The 19959-nt window shown below is 52.4% G+C and overlaps 1 protein-coding gene across 1 annotated transcript in view; it reads left to right on the forward strand.

Moving 5' to 3' along the window:
- ACO2 (aconitase 2) overlaps positions 1 to 19959 on the forward strand; it is a 43872-nt gene that overhangs the window by 17153 nt on the left and 6760 nt on the right. Inside the window, exons 2-9 of the mRNA XM_028149917.2 lie at positions 2847 to 2983; positions 8619 to 8877; positions 12382 to 12474; positions 15614 to 15772; positions 15979 to 16129; positions 17600 to 17704; positions 18598 to 18689; positions 19205 to 19310. Of these exons, the coding sequence (XP_028005718.1) occupies positions 2847 to 2983; positions 8619 to 8877; positions 12382 to 12474; positions 15614 to 15772; positions 15979 to 16129; positions 17600 to 17704; positions 18598 to 18689; positions 19205 to 19310 (1102 nt within the window). The remainder of the gene's footprint in view (positions 1 to 2846; positions 2984 to 8618; positions 8878 to 12381; positions 12475 to 15613; positions 15773 to 15978; positions 16130 to 17599; positions 17705 to 18597; positions 18690 to 19204; positions 19311 to 19959) is intronic.

The following is a 19959-nucleotide window of genomic DNA, read 5'->3' on the forward strand; positions in this document are numbered from 1 at the left end:
TTTTATTGATTTTTTAGAGAGAGGGGGACAGAGATGGAAACATCAATGAAACATTGATCAGCTGCCTCTTGCATGCCCCCTACTGGGGATCAAGGCTGTAATCTGGGCTTGTGTCCTGACCAGGAATTGAACTGGGGACCTCTTGGTTCGTGGGTTGATGCTCAACCATTGAGCCACACTGGCCAGGTGGGTTTGCAGGTTTTGATCACTGCCCTTGTCTGGGCGTGTGCAAGAGGCAACCAATCAATGTCTCTCTCTCACATTGATCTTTCTCTTTCTCTCTCTGTCCCCTTCCTCCCTCCCTCCCTTCCTTCCATTCTCTCTAAAAACTAATGGGAAAAATATCCTGGGGTGAGGATTAAATAAAATGTTAACCTGTTTACACTCTAGCCAAAAGATCCAAGACTGGTAAATTACTGATTTGTCTGTTACCAGTTTGCTCTCACAAGGTTAACCACACCTGCCCTGTGTTTAGCCCTGCTCAACAAGACAGAGCTGGTTGGTAAAGAAGAAACAGCATTCATCGGTTTAATTACTGGTGTTTTCGCAGCACCTCCGGTGTGTCAGACCTGGTGACCAGGCATGGGGAATTTAGTAACAAGTAAACACACAATTCTTCCCCTAGAGGAGCTTACAGACCACTGCAGACAGCTCTCACATATGAATATCAAGAAGTAATAAGTGGGAATATAAAATGGGTTCTCATTGGGCTGCGAGTTCACGAAGGATTCTCTGAGAAAGTGAAATTAATTTGGAACTTGAAGGATTGATGAGAACTACCTAGACAAAAAGCATATTGGGGAGGGGGTGGGCAGTTAATTTACAAAAAGAAAGCGCTAGATCTGTATATAGACATTGGAAAGATGTATAAGACATGTTGACAAATGATAAAAGCCATTGCAGAACAGCTTGTGTGGTTTCTCGTTTGTGTGAGAAACACAGAGGCTGAGGGTTTGCTTGGGAATGCTGGAGTAATAACAGAAACTGCGCCAAGTGCTTATGTAAGCTGCTGTCCTCACAATAGCTCTGTGTGGAAATGAGTGTTTAACGAGGGTTAATTGTCAAGATGACTCAGATAGTAAATGGCGAGCCAGACTTTAAGCCCGGTCTCCCCACTGGGGCCGCGGCAGGTTGTAGCTGCAGCTGCAAGGCACCTCGTCCTCCTGTGTACAGGCTGTTCAGTCCTTGGATGTGTCATCGGTGGGTTCTTCACCCCTACCCAGGGAGGGAGAGAGCGAGGATCCCTTGCGGATTTTGAGCTGGAGGGCAAGTGGATCTGAAGTCTGCACTGAGAGCTACCTCCTGCTGTGGGGGTAGGTGGGCAGTGCTGGGGATGCTGTTCCGAGGGGGGTTGGTGTTCACCGCTGGGTGACCTGCACAGGGAATGGCACCTGTGCACTTGTATTGGTTCCGCTGCTGAGATTGGCAGGGGTTGGGTTTAAATGTCCTGGTGACAGGAAGAAGGGAACCTGGGCAGCAGCTTGAGCTTTGCCTTGTCCTTGGCCAAGGGCACATTCCCCCTTCGACAGGGAATCGCACCTTGAAGGGAAGTGGCTGTTCCTTTCCCTCTGTCATTTCTTGGGTTCAGTTATTCTTCCCTGGTCACAATGAACCCTTTGAAGGTTGTCATCCACAGTTTAAAATTAACTAATACAGACCCCATCATAACAATCATTTATCTATTGCTGTGTAACAGGTTGTTGCCCCCAAACTTAGAGTATTTAAAACAACAAACATTTCTTGCTTGGGCCAGGAATTGGGAGTGGCTTGTTTGGGTGGTTCTGGTCAGAATGGCTCAAGAAGTTGCAGTCCAGATGTCAGCCAGGGCTGCGTTTGGTTATCTGAAGGTTTGGGCTGGAGCTAGGGCTGGAGCTGGAACACTCGCTTGCAAGATGCTGTGCTCACACACCTGGCAGCATGGTGCTGGTTATTGGCTACAGTTCCCCTCCAGGTAGGCCTGTCCCAGGAAAATGTCTTAACCACATGGTGACTGTCTTCCCCAGGAGCAGTCACAGAAAAAGAGCCACGTAGCAGCCATCCTACTTATTACCTGGTTCAATGATGGGCAACCTTCTGAGCTTGGTGTGTCAGACTTCGCCAAAAAACTGAGCATAACTCGGGTAGTGTGTCACTTTGAGGAAAAAACTAACTCCAAGACTCTAGTCACAAATGTTTCATCCTCAGGAGCAGCAAATGTTTCATCCTCGGCATGCGGCCGCGTGTCATTAGAAATGGCTATGCGTGTCAGTGCTGACACGCGTGTCATAGGTTCGCCATCACTGACCTAGTTGAAGGGATGAGAAAGTACCCGAAGTTCATGGGTGAAGTTTTCCTCATTAATTCTTCCATCTGTTCAACAGTCATTTATTGAATATCTAGTATGTGCCAGGTAGTCTAGATACAGAGATAAATAAGACAAATAGAGTTTGATTCCAACTCTCAAGGAGCTTACAGTGCAGTGGAGTAGCAGCTAGGCCATGGTTAGTGCTTCACAGCGTAATGAGAACTTCCGCAAATGTTCTCATCTAATCTTTCCAGTAACCCTGTGATCAGCAGCGCTGGTTATGTCCCCATTTCCCATCTCCTCTGGTGCTCATGATGATGGATTTCTTAAGTTGATAGGACTTGACTTTGCTCCAGCAATACTGGCTACAAATCCCTTACCCTTTCTCCTGCCACAAGCTGTATTCCTTGTTTCATCCCTATGCCTCAGGTGAGGAAACCGAGGCTGCAGGCACTGCATAGCTCTTGACGTCGTCATTTCTCACTTCTTCACCACACTGACCCTTCAGGGGTGGACACCCTGAGCCCTCCATTGACCTTTGCTGTTGCCTTTCTTCTTGCAGAAAGCGCTGGGTGTGCGGCAGTACCATGTGGCCTCCGTCCTGTGCCAACGGGCCAAGGTGGCCATGAGCCACTTTGAGCCCAATGATTACATCCGCTACGACCTGCTAGAGAAGAACATCGACATTGTCCGCAAACGGTAAGGCTGCTGGGGGAGCTGTGGAGACGGCTGAAGGTGCTGCTTTTGCTCCCTGCCCCTTCCAGGCAGCACAGCAGGTGCTTGAGGAAGAGTGGTTGATGATGGTGGCAGGATCAAGGCCCTTGGGGTACAGTGGTCCCTGCTGAGGAGAGGCATTGCAGATTGGCGGTGGTCTTTCTCCTCTGCCAAGGAAACGTCTGTTTTCCAGAAGCCTGGTGAGATGGACTGGGCCTAAGTGCCAGAGGAATAGCTATTTCCTCTTCTGCGAGGGGGCCCAGAGGAGAGCTCGGGTGGGATCTTGAGCATTTCTTTTTGGGGTCTCCCTTTCCTCTTTTGGTAAAATGGCAGCCATCTTTGCACTGCTGTCCTGTGTGCCAGGTCCTGGGTCCTGGGTCCTGGGCTGGATGCTGGCACCAGAAGGGTGAGTAAGATGCCACAGGAAGATGGGGTCAGGGGCTGGTAGTATACACCAGCCAGCACTGCTTCTGGAACTTGAACAGCTCCCCACCTGGTGACAGTGACTCGGGGAATAAGCGAGAACAGATGAATATACCCATTTTACAGCCAGGGAGCAGGCGCAGATGGAGAAGCAACGTGCCTGAGGCCACACAGTGAGTGAGTGATGGGGCCTTGTCTCCATGTCCTCATCTGCTCTGGCCATTATCCCACACTCCCTCTCTGGTCACTGTTTGCCTCTTTACTGGTATCCTCACTTCATTCTAAGGGTCAGGGCTGACTTAGTCTTTATCTAATTGTAGTAAGGGCCTGTGAATGTTTGGCAAGGGCGGTCATGCTAATAGGCGCTACCTAAGTGTCCAGTTTGGTCTAGGCACGTCACATACATGATTTCTCTTTTTTCAGCAACTTCTGTAGGTTGTTGCACCCTCCTCATTTTGCAGATAAGAAAATTAGTGTCATAAACAGGGATGTTACTAAGGCCCTTGTAGATACTGGGGCTACTTTATTTGTTCTTCACCGTAATCAACTAAGTTTCCCTCTCCCTCAGAGTAAAGCTTTTGGTAGGGGTACCTAACCAAAAAAAGAAAAAGAAAAAGAAAGAAAAACATCAGTGTCAGATTGGGGAAGTGGCCTGCAGGTCCATCTGGCTCCAGTGCCTTCCAGTGTCATCAGTTCCAGCCATCTTTTGGGTTTTACTGCACATTAGAATCACCTGGGAAGCTTTTAAAACCAGCCAACACTGGGCCCCTAGCAGTTCTGATTCAGGTTGTGAAGGTCTTCCTCCTGAAAACGTGGTCCAGGGATCAGCAGCAGCAGCAGCAGCAGCATCCCCTGGGGTGTTGTTAGCAATGCAGAACCTCAGGCCCCAGCCCTGCCCCACTGAATCAGAACATGCTGTTTAACAGCCTCTCATCAAACTGTAAGGAGCACTGGCCAGTTTCCCAGCTGGTTCTAACATAGACTTACAGTTTTGAAGCACTGTCCCCATCAATATGGGATCTTGTAAAAATACTGTTTTCCCCAGGAAACAATGTTTTATTTATTCTTGGAGCTCTCTGACCATAGCTCAGTGGGAAAATGATGGATATTCCTTTAGACTGCAAAGCATTTCTGCCTGGCTCTTCATCATGCTTAAAAGGAGAGTTAACATAGACGTTTGCTTTACAATAACGTGACAAAGAGTATTATTCACCTTTTAGTCTTTGCTTTCAAAAATTAACCAAAAAGCCCTAACTGGTTTGCTCAGTGGATAGAGCACTGGCCTGTGGTCTGAAGGGTCCCTGATTCAATTCTGGTCAAGGGCACATGCCCAGGTTTCGGGTTCGATCCCTAGTGGGGGCGGGGCATGCAGGAGGCAGCTGATAAATGATTCTCTCTCATCATGGATGTTTCTATCTCTCTCTCCCTCTCCCTTCCTCTCTGAAGTCAATAAAAAAATATATATTTTTTAAAAATTAACCAAAAAACTGCCCTCTAAGGCACTGGGAATTTTTTTGGTTTTAATTATATCAGTAAAATTAACCAAAAAAGTTTTTTTCTTTGCCTGTTTATTCCAACCCTGCATTAACCAGAAGAGTCCATTAACTTTCAGCATTTTCCAGATTAGTGCAGATAAAGGATGTTGCCAGAGGGCAGGGGTTCTCACTGGGGGTGTGGGTGTCAGTTTCCCCCCCCCCCAAGAGGAATTTAGCAGTGTCTGGAGACATTTTTGGTTGTCAGTGGGGGGTGGGGGTGAGGGAGTGAGTGTTACTTAGTGGGTAGAGGCCAGGAACCCTACTGAACATCCTACAATGCAGAAGAGAGCCTCACAACAAAGAATCATCTGCCCCAAACTGTCCAGGGTGCAACGGTTGAGAAACCTATAGATAGAAAAGAAGGTAGAGTGAGACTATTCTAAAAAGACTAGAGGCCGGGTGCACGAAATTCGTGCACTCGGTGGTGGTGGGGGGTGTCCCTCAGCCCGGTCTGCACCCTCTCGCAGTCTGGGAGTCCTCAGGGATGTCCAACTGATGGTTTAGGTGGGGAGTGGGCCTAAGCCAGCAGTCAGACATCCTTAGCACTGCCTCCGAGGCTTCCCATCTCATCCCCGGCTTTTGGCTGAGTGGTACTCCCCTTGTTGGGAGCGCACTGACCACCAGGGGACAGCTCCTGCATTGAGCATCTTCCCCCTGGTAGTCAGTGCGCGTTATAGCAACCGGTTGTTCTGCCATCAGGCCAGAACTGGCTCTCCAGCATCCCCTGAGGGGTCCCGAATTGCTAGAGGGGGCAGGCAAGGCTGAGGGAACCCTCCGGTGCACAATCAGGGCTGGGGAGGGATGCGGGAGGTTGGCCAGCCGGGGAAGGACCACAGGAGGGCTCAAGGGTGTTTCCAGCCAATCTTGCTCAGTCCCAATTGGCCGGACCTCAGCAGCAAGCTAACCTACCTATTGGAGCATCTGCTCCCTGGTGGTCAGTGCACGTCATAGCTACTGGTTGACTCTCTGCCCCCCGGGGATCAGTGCACATCATAGCGAGCGGTTGAGTGGCCTTAGCATATCATTAGCATATTACGCTTTGATTGGTTGAACAGCTGACTGGATGACTGGACACTTAGCATATTTGGCTTTTATTATATAGGATGTTAATGAATTAAACACATTTAAGAATGTTTTGGAAATCCAGAGGACTTGCAGGGGGGGCTCTCTCTCCATCCTGTGTCCGTGACAGAAGGGGCCCAGTTCTGTCCTAGCTGATTTGCTCAGTGGTTAGACCGTTGGCTCTCAGACCGAAGGGTCATGGGTTTGATTCCTGGTCAAGGGCACGTACCTCGGTTGCAAGCTAGATCTCTGGCCTGGATCAGGGTGTGTTCAGGAGGCAACCAATTGATGCCTCTCTCTCCCCCTCCTCTCTCCCTTCCACTCTCTCTAAAAATCAATGGGAAAATATCCTTGGGTGAGGATTTAAAAAGAAGAAGAAGAAGAAGAAGAAGAAGAAGTTCCTGGGAACTGGCCCTGCCATTTGGTGAAGCAGAGGGACAGAGGCATATAGGAGACCCATTTTGCCCTCCTCAGTTAATCCTCAAGGAAATATGATGATGGACTCGTCCTTAGGCTTTTGTCATTGTCGGACTTTTTTATACTAGTTCAGGCATTTGCTGTCAAGGTCTTTAGTTTTAAAGTCCATGTGCTGTTTTTTTGTCTCCTCTGGGACCCAGAAAGAGGGGTCGTGCTCAGTAACTCCCTGCTCGTCCCACTAGCCTTGGAGGTGCTGCACAAGAGTGGGCAGGCTGTGCCTCAGGCCAGCACTGTTTTTACTCAAGGTTCTCATGACAGCAGAGCACAGAGATTCTCAGAATTGCCACTTGCTCTGCTGTTGCCCACAGAGCCAGCGCCTTAGGGAATTCTTGCTCTCCAGGGATTTGGTAAATTGAGAGTGAGGGGCTGGAACCCAGGCTAGCAGAAGAGAGGTCCCTGCTTTCCCAGCAGAGTCCTGTTGGCAATAACACTAATGCCAATGACTGGACATTACTGCGGGCCAGCGCAGCTTCCAGGGGTTATTGAGAGACAGTGCAGGGCGATGGAAGGAGCACGGACGGTGGAGCCATGCTGCTGGGCTCCTTGCGTTCTGCTCTGCCACTCGTGACCTGGAGCAGCTACCTCAGCTGTGCTTCAGCTTCCTTGTCAGTCCTGTGAGGACAGAATGAGCTTATACAGTAAAGTGCTTAGAGCAATGTCCAGCTACAAGTATGTGCTGTCATAGTAGAGCAATGTCCAGCTACAAGTATGTGCTGTCATAATAGAGCAATGTCCAGCTACAAGTAAGTGCTGTCATAAAACCAGTCTATAGCGACAGAAAACAGCCAGTGGTTGTTTGGGGATGGGGGAGAGTGGGAGGGCACACGGAAACTTTTGGGGGTGATGGATGTGTTCATTATCTTGATTGTGGTGATGATTTCACAGGTGTATGCATATGTCAAAACTTACCAGATAGGGTACTTTAAATATGTGCAGTTTATTGCACTCCAATTACACCTCAGTAAAGCTGTTCTATTTTAAGTGCTATCTGTTATCTCATTCCAGTCAAAGTCCTGGACTTTAGAGACGGGTTGGTGAGCTCCCTGAAAAGGACTGTCGCTAATCTGTCACATTGGTTTAGTAATAGGGTCAGGTCTAGACCCAGAGCCTCTGACTCCTAATCTGATACCCTTTTTTTTTTTTTTACTTATTGGGTGTGAGTGGAACTCTGCCGCTCCAGGAGGCCTCAGGTTAGACATAAGCTGTGTGCGTGGTGGGAGGCAGTGGGAGGTCCCGCATGGCTGCTGTAGGGCAGCCAGATGCAGTGGGCAGCAGCAGGGAATCATCGGGGTGCCTCAGGTGGGTGGCTGAGAGCTGAGTTGGGGGAACCCTGGGGAGAAGGAAGTATTTGAGTCCTGGCAGGGGCTGCGCCTCCCTTAGGGTCAGACTTTCTGCTGTTTGGCCCTGATGAGGAAGGAAGGGGAATGGGGTCTAATGAGAGGAGGACCAGTGAAAGGCCAGAGGCAGTGATAGGGTTTCTGTTCTGAAGAGCTGACAGCCACGTCTTTCTTAATGGGGTGAGAGCAAGTGGGGCTGATGAGCAAGGCGTTAGCATAATAGGGTAAGGAGGCCTCCAGCACCTGGGGTGGAGGTTGTGAATGGAGGGTGGGGCGGGTTGGGTGGCGGAGGTACTGGTTTGGATCCTCCTGTCTTTGTGGGGCCCCCAGCACAGGGGAGTTGTTCATGGATCGAGAGAGGGTTCCAGGAGAGACTGGCTGCAAACTTGAGCTACTATCACTACTCCGCTGAGCCTCTTCTCCCTCTTAGTTGTTTTATTAAATGCCAAGAATACAGTGAGGATTAATGGTATGAAATATATGTAATCGATGCTCATGAGATAATAGTGATGAATATGCTGAAAAAAACAAATATTCTTAAAAGCAAAACAAAACACCACCTCTTGTGATTCACTTATTCATCAAGTAATTTTGAATCGCCTAAATGCCAGTCACTGTGCTGTGTGCTGGAGATGCCACAGTGAGCAGACCACTCCGTCCCAGCCCGGTAGAGTGAACGGTCCCCTCCTGCCCTCTCTCAGGGTGACCATGTGCACAGAGGGGCAGTGCTGTGGGTGGGCAGGGGATTGTGCAGACAGTACCAAGCAACCTCTCCCATTTCTCCAGACTGAACCGGCCTCTGACCCTCTCTGAGAAGCTTGTGTATGGACACCTGGATGACCCAGCCAATCAGGAGATCGAGCGGGGCAAGACGTACCTGCGGCTGCGGCCGGACCGTGTGGCCATGCAGGACGCCACGGCCCAGATGGCCATGCTGCAGTTCATCAGCAGTGGGCTGCCCAAGGTGGCCGTGCCGTCCACCATCCACTGCGACCATCTGATCGAGGCCCAGGTCGGGGGTGAGAAAGACCTGCGTCGGGCCAAGGTGAGCTGAAGGTGCTGTGGGGGACGGTGGGTGTGACATGAGGTGAGAGGCAAAGCCCTCAAACTGGCATGGCCTCCAGATTCTGATGGGCTCTTCTTTGGTTTAGTCATTTTAAATGTTTTTAAAATATATTTTTATTGATTTCAGAGAGGGAGGGAGAGGGAGAGAGAGACAGAAACATCAATGATGAGAGAGAATCATTGATCAGCTGCCTCCTGCACACCCCACACTGAGGACTGAGCCTGCAACTGGCCATGTGCCCTGACCGGGAATCAACCCGTGACCTCCTGGTTCATAGGTCGATGCTCAACCACTGAGTCACGCTGGCCAGGCATAGTCTTTTTTTTTTTATTGTTTTTGTACTTCTCTAATTCTTAAAATATCATTTACTCATTTTGCAGATGTTAGAAAACCTAAAAAACAAAATCATCCTTAACATGTTAAGCGCCATGTCAGTCACCGGTGACTGACACTGTATTTCCGTTTGGAGCTCGTCAGTCTCCGGCCGCCAGCACACACCGGTGAAATCGGTTACCGCGGGCTAAACGGAAAGGAAAACAAAACAGGCTTGGCGCTTAACATGTTAATCTTACTACATTTATGGTATTTTTTTTTTCTGGTCCTTTATCTGTTATATTAGAAAAATGATGCCGATGTCAGGTTCTGGTGAATGTTGACAGCTGCTCTGGAGAGGGTAGTTTAAATTTCCCACTCACACTCTTGTCTGACCCCGAAGATCCTCTCAGGGCGGTAGGCCGGTGGCTATAATGTAAACTTGAGGCAGCAAAGGCACCGTGTAGTCAAGTCCTACAGCCGCATGGGGGCGGGCATGGTTAGGGCCAGACCCAGATGCGGCTCCCACTTGAGTGCTCTCTCTTGCTGACTGGCCTCCTTTGGGGGCTTTCTTCTGTTTTGCTTAGTGAGACACAAGGGGCTGTGTGCCACACGGAATTCCCCACACCCTTCCTCCTGAACCAGATCCCTGCCCCTGCCCCGGCTCTGCTTGTGCTACCTTTGTGTGTGCTTACACTTGGCAACAGCAGGTCTCTCCCAGACCTGGGCCTCCACCCTCTCCACCCCCTGCAGTGGAAGTGGGCGCCCCTCGTGGGGGGCTGTTGGCAGGAGCTGAATGCTGGCAGGGCCTCGGCCCAGCCAGGCACAGAGCAGGGCATGCATTTGAAAGGGGTCCGGCTCCCAGGGTCAGCACAGCTCAGAGAGCCACTCAGACCCATGGGAAAGGCTCAGGGCAGCTTTCCCATTCAAGCCCTTTCTTCCCCCGCTGGCCCGCCGGTTTGGGTCCTGGTTGCACAGTGGCTCTTTTTGTACTCAGCTGAGAGAGCCCAGCCCGCTGGCCCGTGGTTGCCATGCCAGCAGCAGCGGTGATGGTAGCGTTGCAGAGGCTCCTGTGGTGCCCAGGAACTGGGACCTTATCACCCCTCTGGGTGACTGACGCCCCACAGCAGGGCACCACCCTCAGGGGCTGGCCTCCCCCTTACTTTGTGAATTCAGAATCTACCTTCTGGAGGTGAGATTCACAGGATCATAAGGTTTCAGAGCTCATTCCCTCATTTATTTAACAAATGTTTATTGAACATTAATTCTATGCCAGACACTTCTAGGGGCTAGGGATGCGGTGTGAACAAGACAGATGGGTCCTGCCATCATGGACCTTAGTCTGGTAGGGAGACAGAGCTAAACAGTCACACAAATAAATAGGAAATTGCCAGTTTGTATGTGTTAGGAAGGGAAAGCGCAGGACTCTGAGAATAAGAAGACTGTCAGATTTGTGGTTTGGAGGGGAAAGGACACCTCTTTGAGGATGTAACATGTAAACTGGAACCTACCTGAGCAGATAAGTTGATGTTAAGTGGAGGAAGAACATTCTAGAGAGAACAGTGTGTATAAAGGCCCCAAGGCAGGAAGCAACTCGGTGCATTTATGGAATTGAAAGGGAGCTCTGTGTGTGGAAGAGGGTGGGATGAGGTGTTTGGGGGCCGGTGTCGTCAGGGCCTTGAGGACCATGGGCTCCATCCCCGGAGTCATTGAGTTTAAGGAGAGGCATATGGTCAGATTTACATGGGTGGGCCGGAAGGCAGAGTGATCTGTCCAGGGTCACACAGGCAGCCTGAAGGGTCTAGGCCAAGTGCAGGCCCAGCACTGATGTACCACTCGGGGCACCGCACGCCTCTTCCCCACTTGCACAGACGCCCGTGCACATGCACCCAGACACGACTGCCTGCCTCCCGCCCTTGGTACCAGTTTTATGAGTGACTAGTTTGTAAATGAAAAAGCCAGTGTATTAATAATTAATCGGAAAGAGACTGCTCTGGGAGAACCAAATGGGGCCTCAGAAGGGTGCATGGTTGGTCTGGCGTTGAGTGAAGGGGGTTACGTGGTCTTGAGGGTGTTTTATTGAGGGCTCAGGGGAGCTGACGGGGGTCCCTCCTCTGCCGGGGAGCATGGCTCTCCTGCCCAGAGGCTGGCGGGTCTCATTTCCTCGTTCTGCCTTTAGGACTCTGTGCAGTCCGAGGTAGTCATACCCTCTCGTCACCGGGGTCTCACCTGTCCAGGGCATGCCATGGCTCCCAGATAAACCCGGGCTCACATCCATGTGCTGGGAAGCCTCCTACCGTCTGAGGAGGCTGCCCTCTGATCACAGACAGAATGGGTTTGGCCCGCCCATTGTTTTGTTGAAACCTACCTTTCAGGACATGGTCCATCTGGCAGTCTTTCATTTGGGGCCCATCAAATATATTGCCAAGCAGTGAGCACCTAGGCTGTGCCAGCTGCTGGTCTAGTGTTCTGATGGGGAAGGTGCCAGTACTTCATATCGGAATGTAGTTCCCGGGCTCGGGGAGAACAGCCTGGTTTCAAACCCTGGCCTCTCTGTGTAACTCGGGGACCTCCCGCAGGCGGTTCCCCTCTGAGCCTCTGTTTTTGCCTCTGTAAAACGGCTTGAGGACAACACCTCCCTCCCTCCCTTTCGGGATGGTGGTGAGGATGTTCAGCGCGATGCCCTTTCCGTAGTTGGGCATGCAGTCAGTGTCAGCCGGGATTACACATGAGGCATCCGAGGCTCAGGTGGAGACGTGCCCACAGTTCTGCGGTGGCGTCCCCTCACTGCTGGCCTTGGCGGAGGACTGAGGGCCAGAGGGCCCTTGGAGGTGCTGTAGCCCCGTTCCTTCTACAAATAAGGAAACTGAGACCCAAGGCAGGGAAGGAACTTGTCCTGGACCCGCTCCCTGACCAGGAACCGTAAAACTGGGCTCTGTCTCTGCTCACTTGCTTCCCTCCCAGGCCTGCCAGCTGAAACCGCGGGCCACCGTCCAAGCCCTTTGGGGCTATTTGTGGAAGGCCTCCGGGAGAGGCCTGTCTCCACATTGCCAGCATGTCGGGGCCGTGTCAGGGCCGTGGGGGAGGTCAGGTGGGAGGAGGGCGTGAGCAAGGGTTATCCCAGACACGGACTGTGTTACTAATGCTCTGGGTATTGATTTGTCTCAACAGGACATAAACCAGGAAGTGTATAATTTCCTGGCATCTGCAGGTGCCAAGTATGGCGTGGGCTTCTGGCGGCCTGGCTCTGGAATCATTCACCAGGTAATGCAGGGCTTGGCCTGCCTTTTGTGGGGGGTGGCGGGCTGCCCTTAGGGAACCAGAGAGCACCTCCAGGCCTGCGGGGCAGGGGCTCAGGGCTCAGGAGGGAGGAGGGGAGATTGATGACGACATCTCAGTCAGCCCTTAGGCTTCTCCTCTTCCATTTTTACATTAATTTTCATTATGTCAAGTTATACTTTCTCACTTTCCATGTAAGAAATTAAAATAGTCCCTTGACCACCTCAGTAACCAGCATTTTAAGTTTGGCTTGTTTCCTGCTGCCCTTCTAAGCTTTGTAGTTTTGTATTACTTTTTGCTGTGCTCCTTCACACAGGTGTGCTCCTGTGCATGGTCAGCTAATGCTAGCGGAGCACATGCCGTGGCCAGGCATAGACTTAGCGCTTTCAGATAGTCACTCCCTCAGTGCTCACCACCACCCTCTGAGCAGGGGGGTTTATTAGCCACACCTTACAGGTGAGGAAACTGAGGCACAGAGAAGTTAATCTACTTGCCCATATGTGTGTTGGGGGAATAATTCCATCTGACCCGATTATGGAGCTGGATTTGCATCCAAGTGCTCCCTGCTGCTGTGCAGCCTCCTGTCACCCTGGGCGCGCTTCCCCCTCAGGGCATCCCGCACTCCTTGGAGTCTTTTTGGCCCCTTCGTGGCATTCAGTAGGATGAAGGGACTATAGGTCATGGGGCCGTGTCGGCCAGCCGGTCTTCCAGGGTCTCTCCAACGAGGACTTGTCTCCTGGTTGGCAATTGTGTCTGTGTAAGTGCACGTGTTCGTGTTTGGGGAGATAAGTGCTTAGCTTTTCATCACATGACCACTGTTCTGGTTTGTGGCTAGGCACTGATTGTGTATCTGTCATACATGTGAAACCTGCCTCTGCACCTTTCCAAGGTGACCCTTCTCCCCGCCTCCATCCCAGGCCTCACTTCCAGGCCACCTTCAAGATGAGCTGAGTCAGGCGGTAATCCGACCGTGTGGGTCCCCAGCACTGCCCCACTCTGAAACCAGAGCCACGGATCACTGCTCTGCCCTTCAAACCATCGCCCTTGCCAGGAAGGGGCTGCCTAGCAATAGCAGGTCACATTAGTCTGCAGGGGCAGAAAGCCTCTCAGTGGCAGGGCCAGGGAGTCAGGTGGACCCAGCCTTGGCCTTTTGTTGCTAAGGACACCCTAATCCAGGTGCCCCCCATTCTACCTCAGTGCAAATGCCCAGGCCTTTTTGGAAGCTCCTGGGCCAAAGTTTGGGGAAGGCAGCTCACACCTGCCACTGGCCACCAGCTAAGCATAGAGCCTGATGTATTTGTTTCTTTAAAAAGGAAATTCCAGGGAATTCTTTACTTTTCTCTCCCCTTTGATGTCATTTCATCAGCAGTTTTAATCCACCATGTCCAAGTCAAACCTAACTCCTTCCCTCCCCCCGGAATGCCTTGGCAGATTCTTCTCTGCATCTTCCCTGCCAGGGCCTGTTACCCCCCCACCCCCCAGTGCCCAGCATTGGCGCCCTCTTGTGGGACCCCTTCACAGTGACCCCAGTGTGTGCCAAGTGCTTTCCCCACCGACTCTGTGCTCGGGGGGACAGGGACGGTGGCTTATTTCTTCCTCTGGGCCCGCAGCCAGGTCAGTACAGAGTAGGTCCTCAGTGTATGTGTGTTGTATGGACAGATGGTTGAATTTCCAGCTTTATGTTCTAGATGTTAGTTCAGCCTAAAATACACTTCTCCCACCATCCCCCCTACCCCCATTCACCCAGCCACATCCAGCTGACCACCAAGGTCACCGTCATAACCAGCTTCATCGTGACACTTTGTGTAGTCCATGGGTCTGCACCAGCCTCTCCCTCTGGGCGTGGACCACACCTGTGGTCTGCCTCCTGTGGGCACACTGAATTCTGTGTGCTGGTCTTCATGGATCAGTCTTCGGACAGGACTGAGGCAAGGAGGGCAGAGAAATGAAACAGTTAACCAGAGTTCTCGCCAACAGTTGTTTTTTGTTAGAGATTTCCTCTATGTTGGCCTGTCCCACCAGCCTGCTGCCACCCTTGGGAAGGGGCCAGATTTTTAACTCTGCGTTCCTAAGAGGAGGGCCCTCGTACCTTGCCGAGTCACCAGGCAGATGCCTGGCCACAGCAGAGGCCCTGGGGTTCCTGTGATGTTGCAGGGAGCCTGCCACCACTTGGTCGGTCCTGACAGTTCATAGAGCCTTTCACTTCTCTCATCTCATTGGTCCTTCCCAACACCCATATGTGTGTCAGGGGAATGATTCCATCTGACAGATGAGCAACAGAAACTCAGATAAAGGATCTTGCTGCAAATAATAAATTAAAAAATGATGCATCTCCCAGGCACTATTACAGATTAACGTACATAACCTCACTGAGCCATCACAGTGATGCGTGAGGTAAGCACTGTTGTTTGCCTGTTTTTAAAAAATACTGATTTCAGAGAGGAAGGGAGATGGAGATAGAAACATCAATGATGAGAGAGAATCATTGATTGGCTGCCTTCTGCACGCCCCGTACTGGGGACCAAGCCTGCAACCTGGGCATGTGCCCTTGACTGGAATCGAACCCGGGACCCTTCAGTCCGCAGGCTGACTCTCTATCCACTGAGCCATGCCGGCCAGGGCTGCCTGTTTTTATAGACGAGGAAACAGGTGCAGGGAAGCACTTACAAACCCAAGTCATACAGCCAGGAGCTGTCGGAGCAATTCATGAGCCCAGTCACCGTCCCCCACGTTTCTGGCTCTTCTGGGGCCCACCGGAGGGACCCCACCTGGAGGAGTGCTGGGAAGGCCCCCCGGCCCAGTCTCAGCAGAGGGCAGTTCTACAGACCCCTTTTGGGGCCCTACCTCCATTCTCTGCTGAAGGCTTTTTTAAAAGTATATTTTTTATTGATTTCAGAGAGGAAGGCGGGGGAGATAAAAACATAAGTGATGAGAGAGAATCATTGATCAGTTGCCTCCTTCACACCCCCTCCTAGGGATCGAGCCCGCAACCCGGGCATGTGTCCTGACCAGGAATCTAACTGTGACCTCCTGGTCCATAGGTCGACGCTCAACTACTGAGCCACACTAGCGGGGCTGAAGGCTTTTAAAGCTTATGATCTTGGGTTCTTGAGATCTTTTTCAGATCATTCTGGAAAACTATGCATATCCTGGGGCTCTTCTGATTGGCACTGATTCCCATACCCCCAATGGCGGGGGCCTGGGGGCCATCTGCATTGGAGTCGGGGGTGCCGATGCAGTGGACGTCATGGCTGGGATTCCCTGGGAGCTGAAGTGCCCCAAGGTGAGGAGTAGGGAAGGGCTCGCTCCGGGGTGGCTGCGGAGGATGGGTGCGATGTGTGGAACCCAAAAAGGATGAGTGAGTAGGTCAGCCTCCCAGCTCTCTGGGAAGGAGGCAGGGGGCAATAGGCCAGCGTGGGAAATCCAGCAGGTGGGTTCCTGGTTGGCCATGGCACACAGGACCTGTAATTGCTGTCTTGCCCCATTCAGGTGATTGGTGTGAAGCTGACGGGCTCCCTCTCCGGGTGGACCTCACCCAAAGATGTGATCTTAAAGGTGGCAGGAATCCTCACAGTGAAAGGTGGCACGGGCGCCATTGTGGAGTACCATGGCCCTGGCGTCGACTCCATCTCCTGCACTGGTGAGGAAGGCGCGCGTGAAGTGCCCTCAGCCTGCGTTGGGCCAAATGGGACCTGTAGTTGAGCCGTAGGAGCAGTGAATGGCGTTCCTGAGAATCTGTGCAGTCGGTTGGGGACTTGGGATGGACACTTAGAGGCAGAGGGGAGATGGTTAGTCCAGGTCCCTCATTAAACAGGGGAGGAGATGGAGGTCCCTCCAGGAGGGCAGGGCACTGCCATGTGGCCACACAGAATTGGGGCTGAGCCAACTTCTGCTGCAAGGCTCTGGCCGTGGCTCTGGGGTACCTTGGGTGCTGCAGAAGATGACCCAGAGAGGACGGGGCAGGTGGTGGTGGGACTGGGGAGCCAGAGCCAGGGCTCGCCTACTCGCACCCCTTTCCCACATCTTCTCTTGGCTGGAGCTGGAGCCTCACTCACTCCCCTCGGATTGGTGGAGCCGGGCCTTTCCTGCTCATCACTCCTGATGACCTGGCCTCATGCCTGGCCTTCAGACATCCAGGGAGAGACTTGGACCAGGCCTTAGAGATGGCCCAGGCCAGCGCCCCGTGGTGCCTGTCTCAGTGCCACAGAGCTGTGTTCAGCTGGCCCTTGCACCTTCCCATGTTGCGGACGGGGCCACTCTTACAGGTTGCCCTTCCTACTATTGACAGCTCAGTTAGGAAGTCAATAACCCAGACCTATGTCCCAGTGGCCTTATGAGGCCAGTATTTTGACAGCAGTCAGGACATCTGTAAGCCTTGCCAGTTGTTTATTGATTGACTTCAGGGAGGAAGGGAGAGGCAGGGGGAAAAAAATAGAAACATCAGTGATGAGAGAGAATCATTGATTGGCTGCCTCCTGCACACCTATCTGGGGATCGAGCCTGCAACTGCGCATGTCCCCTGACTAGGAATCGAACCATGACCTCCTGGTTCATAGGTCTACACTTAACCACTGAGCCACACTGGCCGGGCAGCCTTGCCAGTTCTGTGTGGGACTTCGTGGTCCAACCAGTGGACATTGTTCCAGTCTTACTGCTGGAAAGCCTGGGAGCCACAACATTCCCACATAGCACCATGGGGTGGCTAAAGGACGGCGGGTGGACCTAGACCTGAATGTCGCACTTGCATTTGCTTTGTGACATGACCTGGGACCTCTCTTACCTGCAAAGTAGGCACCATTGCAGCTGGGCATTCTGGCCAGGTCAGCCTTCAGTGCACTGGCTGCTACTCTGCTGAGCAGGCCAGCCAGTCCAGAGCTAGAACTCGGCCTGTCAGGGCTGAATCTTGTGTTCTCTTCACTCTACCCAGCGGCTTCTCTGAGCCCCAAAACTGGCTCTGGCCCCCATGGCCTCATCATTGGCCTGGTGTTAACCTGGCCACTAGGCCGTGTGAGCAAGGGAGGCAGTGCTGGTGTGAGGATGGTGAGCACACCAGCAGGTGTGTGGGACCCACACCAGCTGCTCAGCAGCCCCACGGGCTCTTTCTCCTCAGGCATGGCGACCATCTGCAACATGGGCGCAGAAATCGGGGCCACGACTTCCGTGTTTCCTTACAACCACAGAATGAAGACTTACCTGAACAAGACAGGCCGGAAAGGTGAGCCAGCGGGGCAGGGTGGTGGGGCAGAATAGTCCTCAGCGACACCTTTCCCTTTAGGACGGGGCTCCTAAACCCGGCGTCTCAGACTGGCTTCGGGGGCTCTGAAGAGCCCTAAACGTGTCTGCAGTTATGTGTGTGCTCCTGTTTCGCAGTTGGGAGTCTAGTTCTCACCAGCTTCTCGAAGGGCCTCAGGATTGGACTTTAGTTTCACCTGAGAGGGTGCTCAATGTTGAATCTTCTTGGCCTGGTCCCTGGTGCCCCCTGCAGGAAGGTCTGGAAATGGCCTAGATCTTCTGTTTATAATTCCTGCCTTAACAAGGGGAGGAGGAAAAACATTTGTTAACAAGAACCCCTTTCCCAGCCTCCCTCACAACTTCCCTGAGGTTCTAGCTGGGCGTCTCCAGCCTCGGAAGGGCAGTGAGCGAGGCTGATTGGTGCAGCCAGAGGCCAGGGCGCTGAGGGGAGAGCGAGTCTGTTTGCTCTGAGCACATGGAGTCACTCCTGGAAGGCCCTCCCCTCCTGTCCATTCCCAAGTAACTTCAAAACCCAGCACTTCTCACCTCTAGGCCGCCTTCCCTGACTCGGGTCTCAGCCGGTTTCTCCTGTGTGCCCGTGTTCCTGTGTCTGTCAGCGTATTGTCACTCTGCTCACTGACACTAGACTGTAGCTCCTCGAGGTCAGGGACAGCGTGCTGTGCTGCTCGTTTTGTTTCTTTGTTTGCCATCAGTGCCAGGGCCCAGTGTTTGGCAGGTGCTGGTAATTGTGGCTTGGATGGTTGGGTGGGTGGGTGGGTGGGGGTGGATGGATGGATGGATGGATGGATGAGGTCTCAAGGACCCATGACCAGTTTCTGTTTCACATACTTCAGCCTCCTCCCTTGTTGATTTCAGACATTGCCAACCTAGCTGAGGAGTTCAAGGCTCACCTGGTACCGGACCCTGGCTGCCAGTATGACCAAGTGATTGAAATTAACCTTAATGAGGTGAGGAAGGGAACTGGATCCAAGGAGTTTCTGAGGGTGGGAGTTCAGGCTCCATTGGTGTGCCCTGGGGAGTCAGGGAGGGCCCTGGCCTGCACACTAGCAGGGCTCCTGGGCCTCAGGTTCCCCAGCGCCCCGCCAGCTGCTGCCTGAATCAGGCTCCAGTGCGTGGGGAGGGGCTGCAGGAGGGCTGAATGGCCAAGGGGAGCGCAGAGGGGGCTGTGGCTGATTCGGAAACGGGTTCAGTTTGCCACACCTTAGCTTTAGCAGAAGTCACGATTAGGTCCTGGAGTTTGCTTTGTTGTCTGAGGTCAGGCCTGAGGTTCCCAGCGTAAGCAGAGTTTGGGGCCCTGAGACCTGCGGGTCAGGCCAGAGGACAGGCAGGCTACGGAGCAGTAGTTGGCCTCCCAGGGAGGGACTGGGTGAGCAGGGACCAGACCGCCTCTGAGGATGAGAGGCTGTCCACGCTCCAAGTCTGTTCTCTCCCTCTCTCTGCTTCTCATGCCTGTTTTCTCCAGCTGAAGCCACTCATCAATGGGCCCTTCACCCCTGACCTGGCCCACTCGGTGGCAGAAGTGGGCGCTGTGGCCGAGAAGGAAGGCTGGCCTGTGGACATCAGAGTGGGTGAGCGGCTGCCCCTCTGCCGGGAGCCGGCCTCAGGGCCAGTGGGCCTGCGGGCTGTGGACAGTTGCCTGTACTCACCATGGTGCTTCCTAAATGTATCAGGCACTTTCTGAAATGGTTTGGGTTTTCTTTATGGCTTTTTAAAGACATTACTTTTTCTTGGTATAAAAGAAATATGCTCCTTGTAAAGCACCCCTAATCTCAGCCCCCAACTAGAAACCAGCTCTAGGAGCTCTTTGAGATGTGTGCTGTTTCTGTGCACACACACATGTGTGTGTCCTTCTGTACGAACATGTCACCGTATTACCCAGGATGCCTGGTTTTACTTTACATATACGGACACGCTGGCATGTCGTCATCACTAGCACCTGCCGTTGTCACAGTGAGTGTGGCCGTGAAGAGCATGGGCCCCGGAGCCAGGCGGTCTGTGTTTGAATCTGGCTCTGCCTCTTCATAGTTGGGTGATCACGGGCAAGTTACCTCACTCCCCATGTCCTGGTTCTCTGTCTGTAAAATGGGGTGGTAATCGTATTTGTTGAAATTCTTGGGAGGAGTGACAAGTTAATATACGAAAAGAGCTCTCTACAGTGTGTGGCATAAAGTGCTGTATAATATGGTCTACCTTACTAGTTGAAGCAAATAAAATATT

This window comes from Eptesicus fuscus, chromosome 7 (assembly GCF_027574615.1).
Source record: "Eptesicus fuscus isolate TK198812 chromosome 7, DD_ASM_mEF_20220401, whole genome shotgun sequence".
Lineage (NCBI taxonomy): Eukaryota > Metazoa > Chordata > Mammalia > Chiroptera > Vespertilionidae > Eptesicus > Eptesicus fuscus.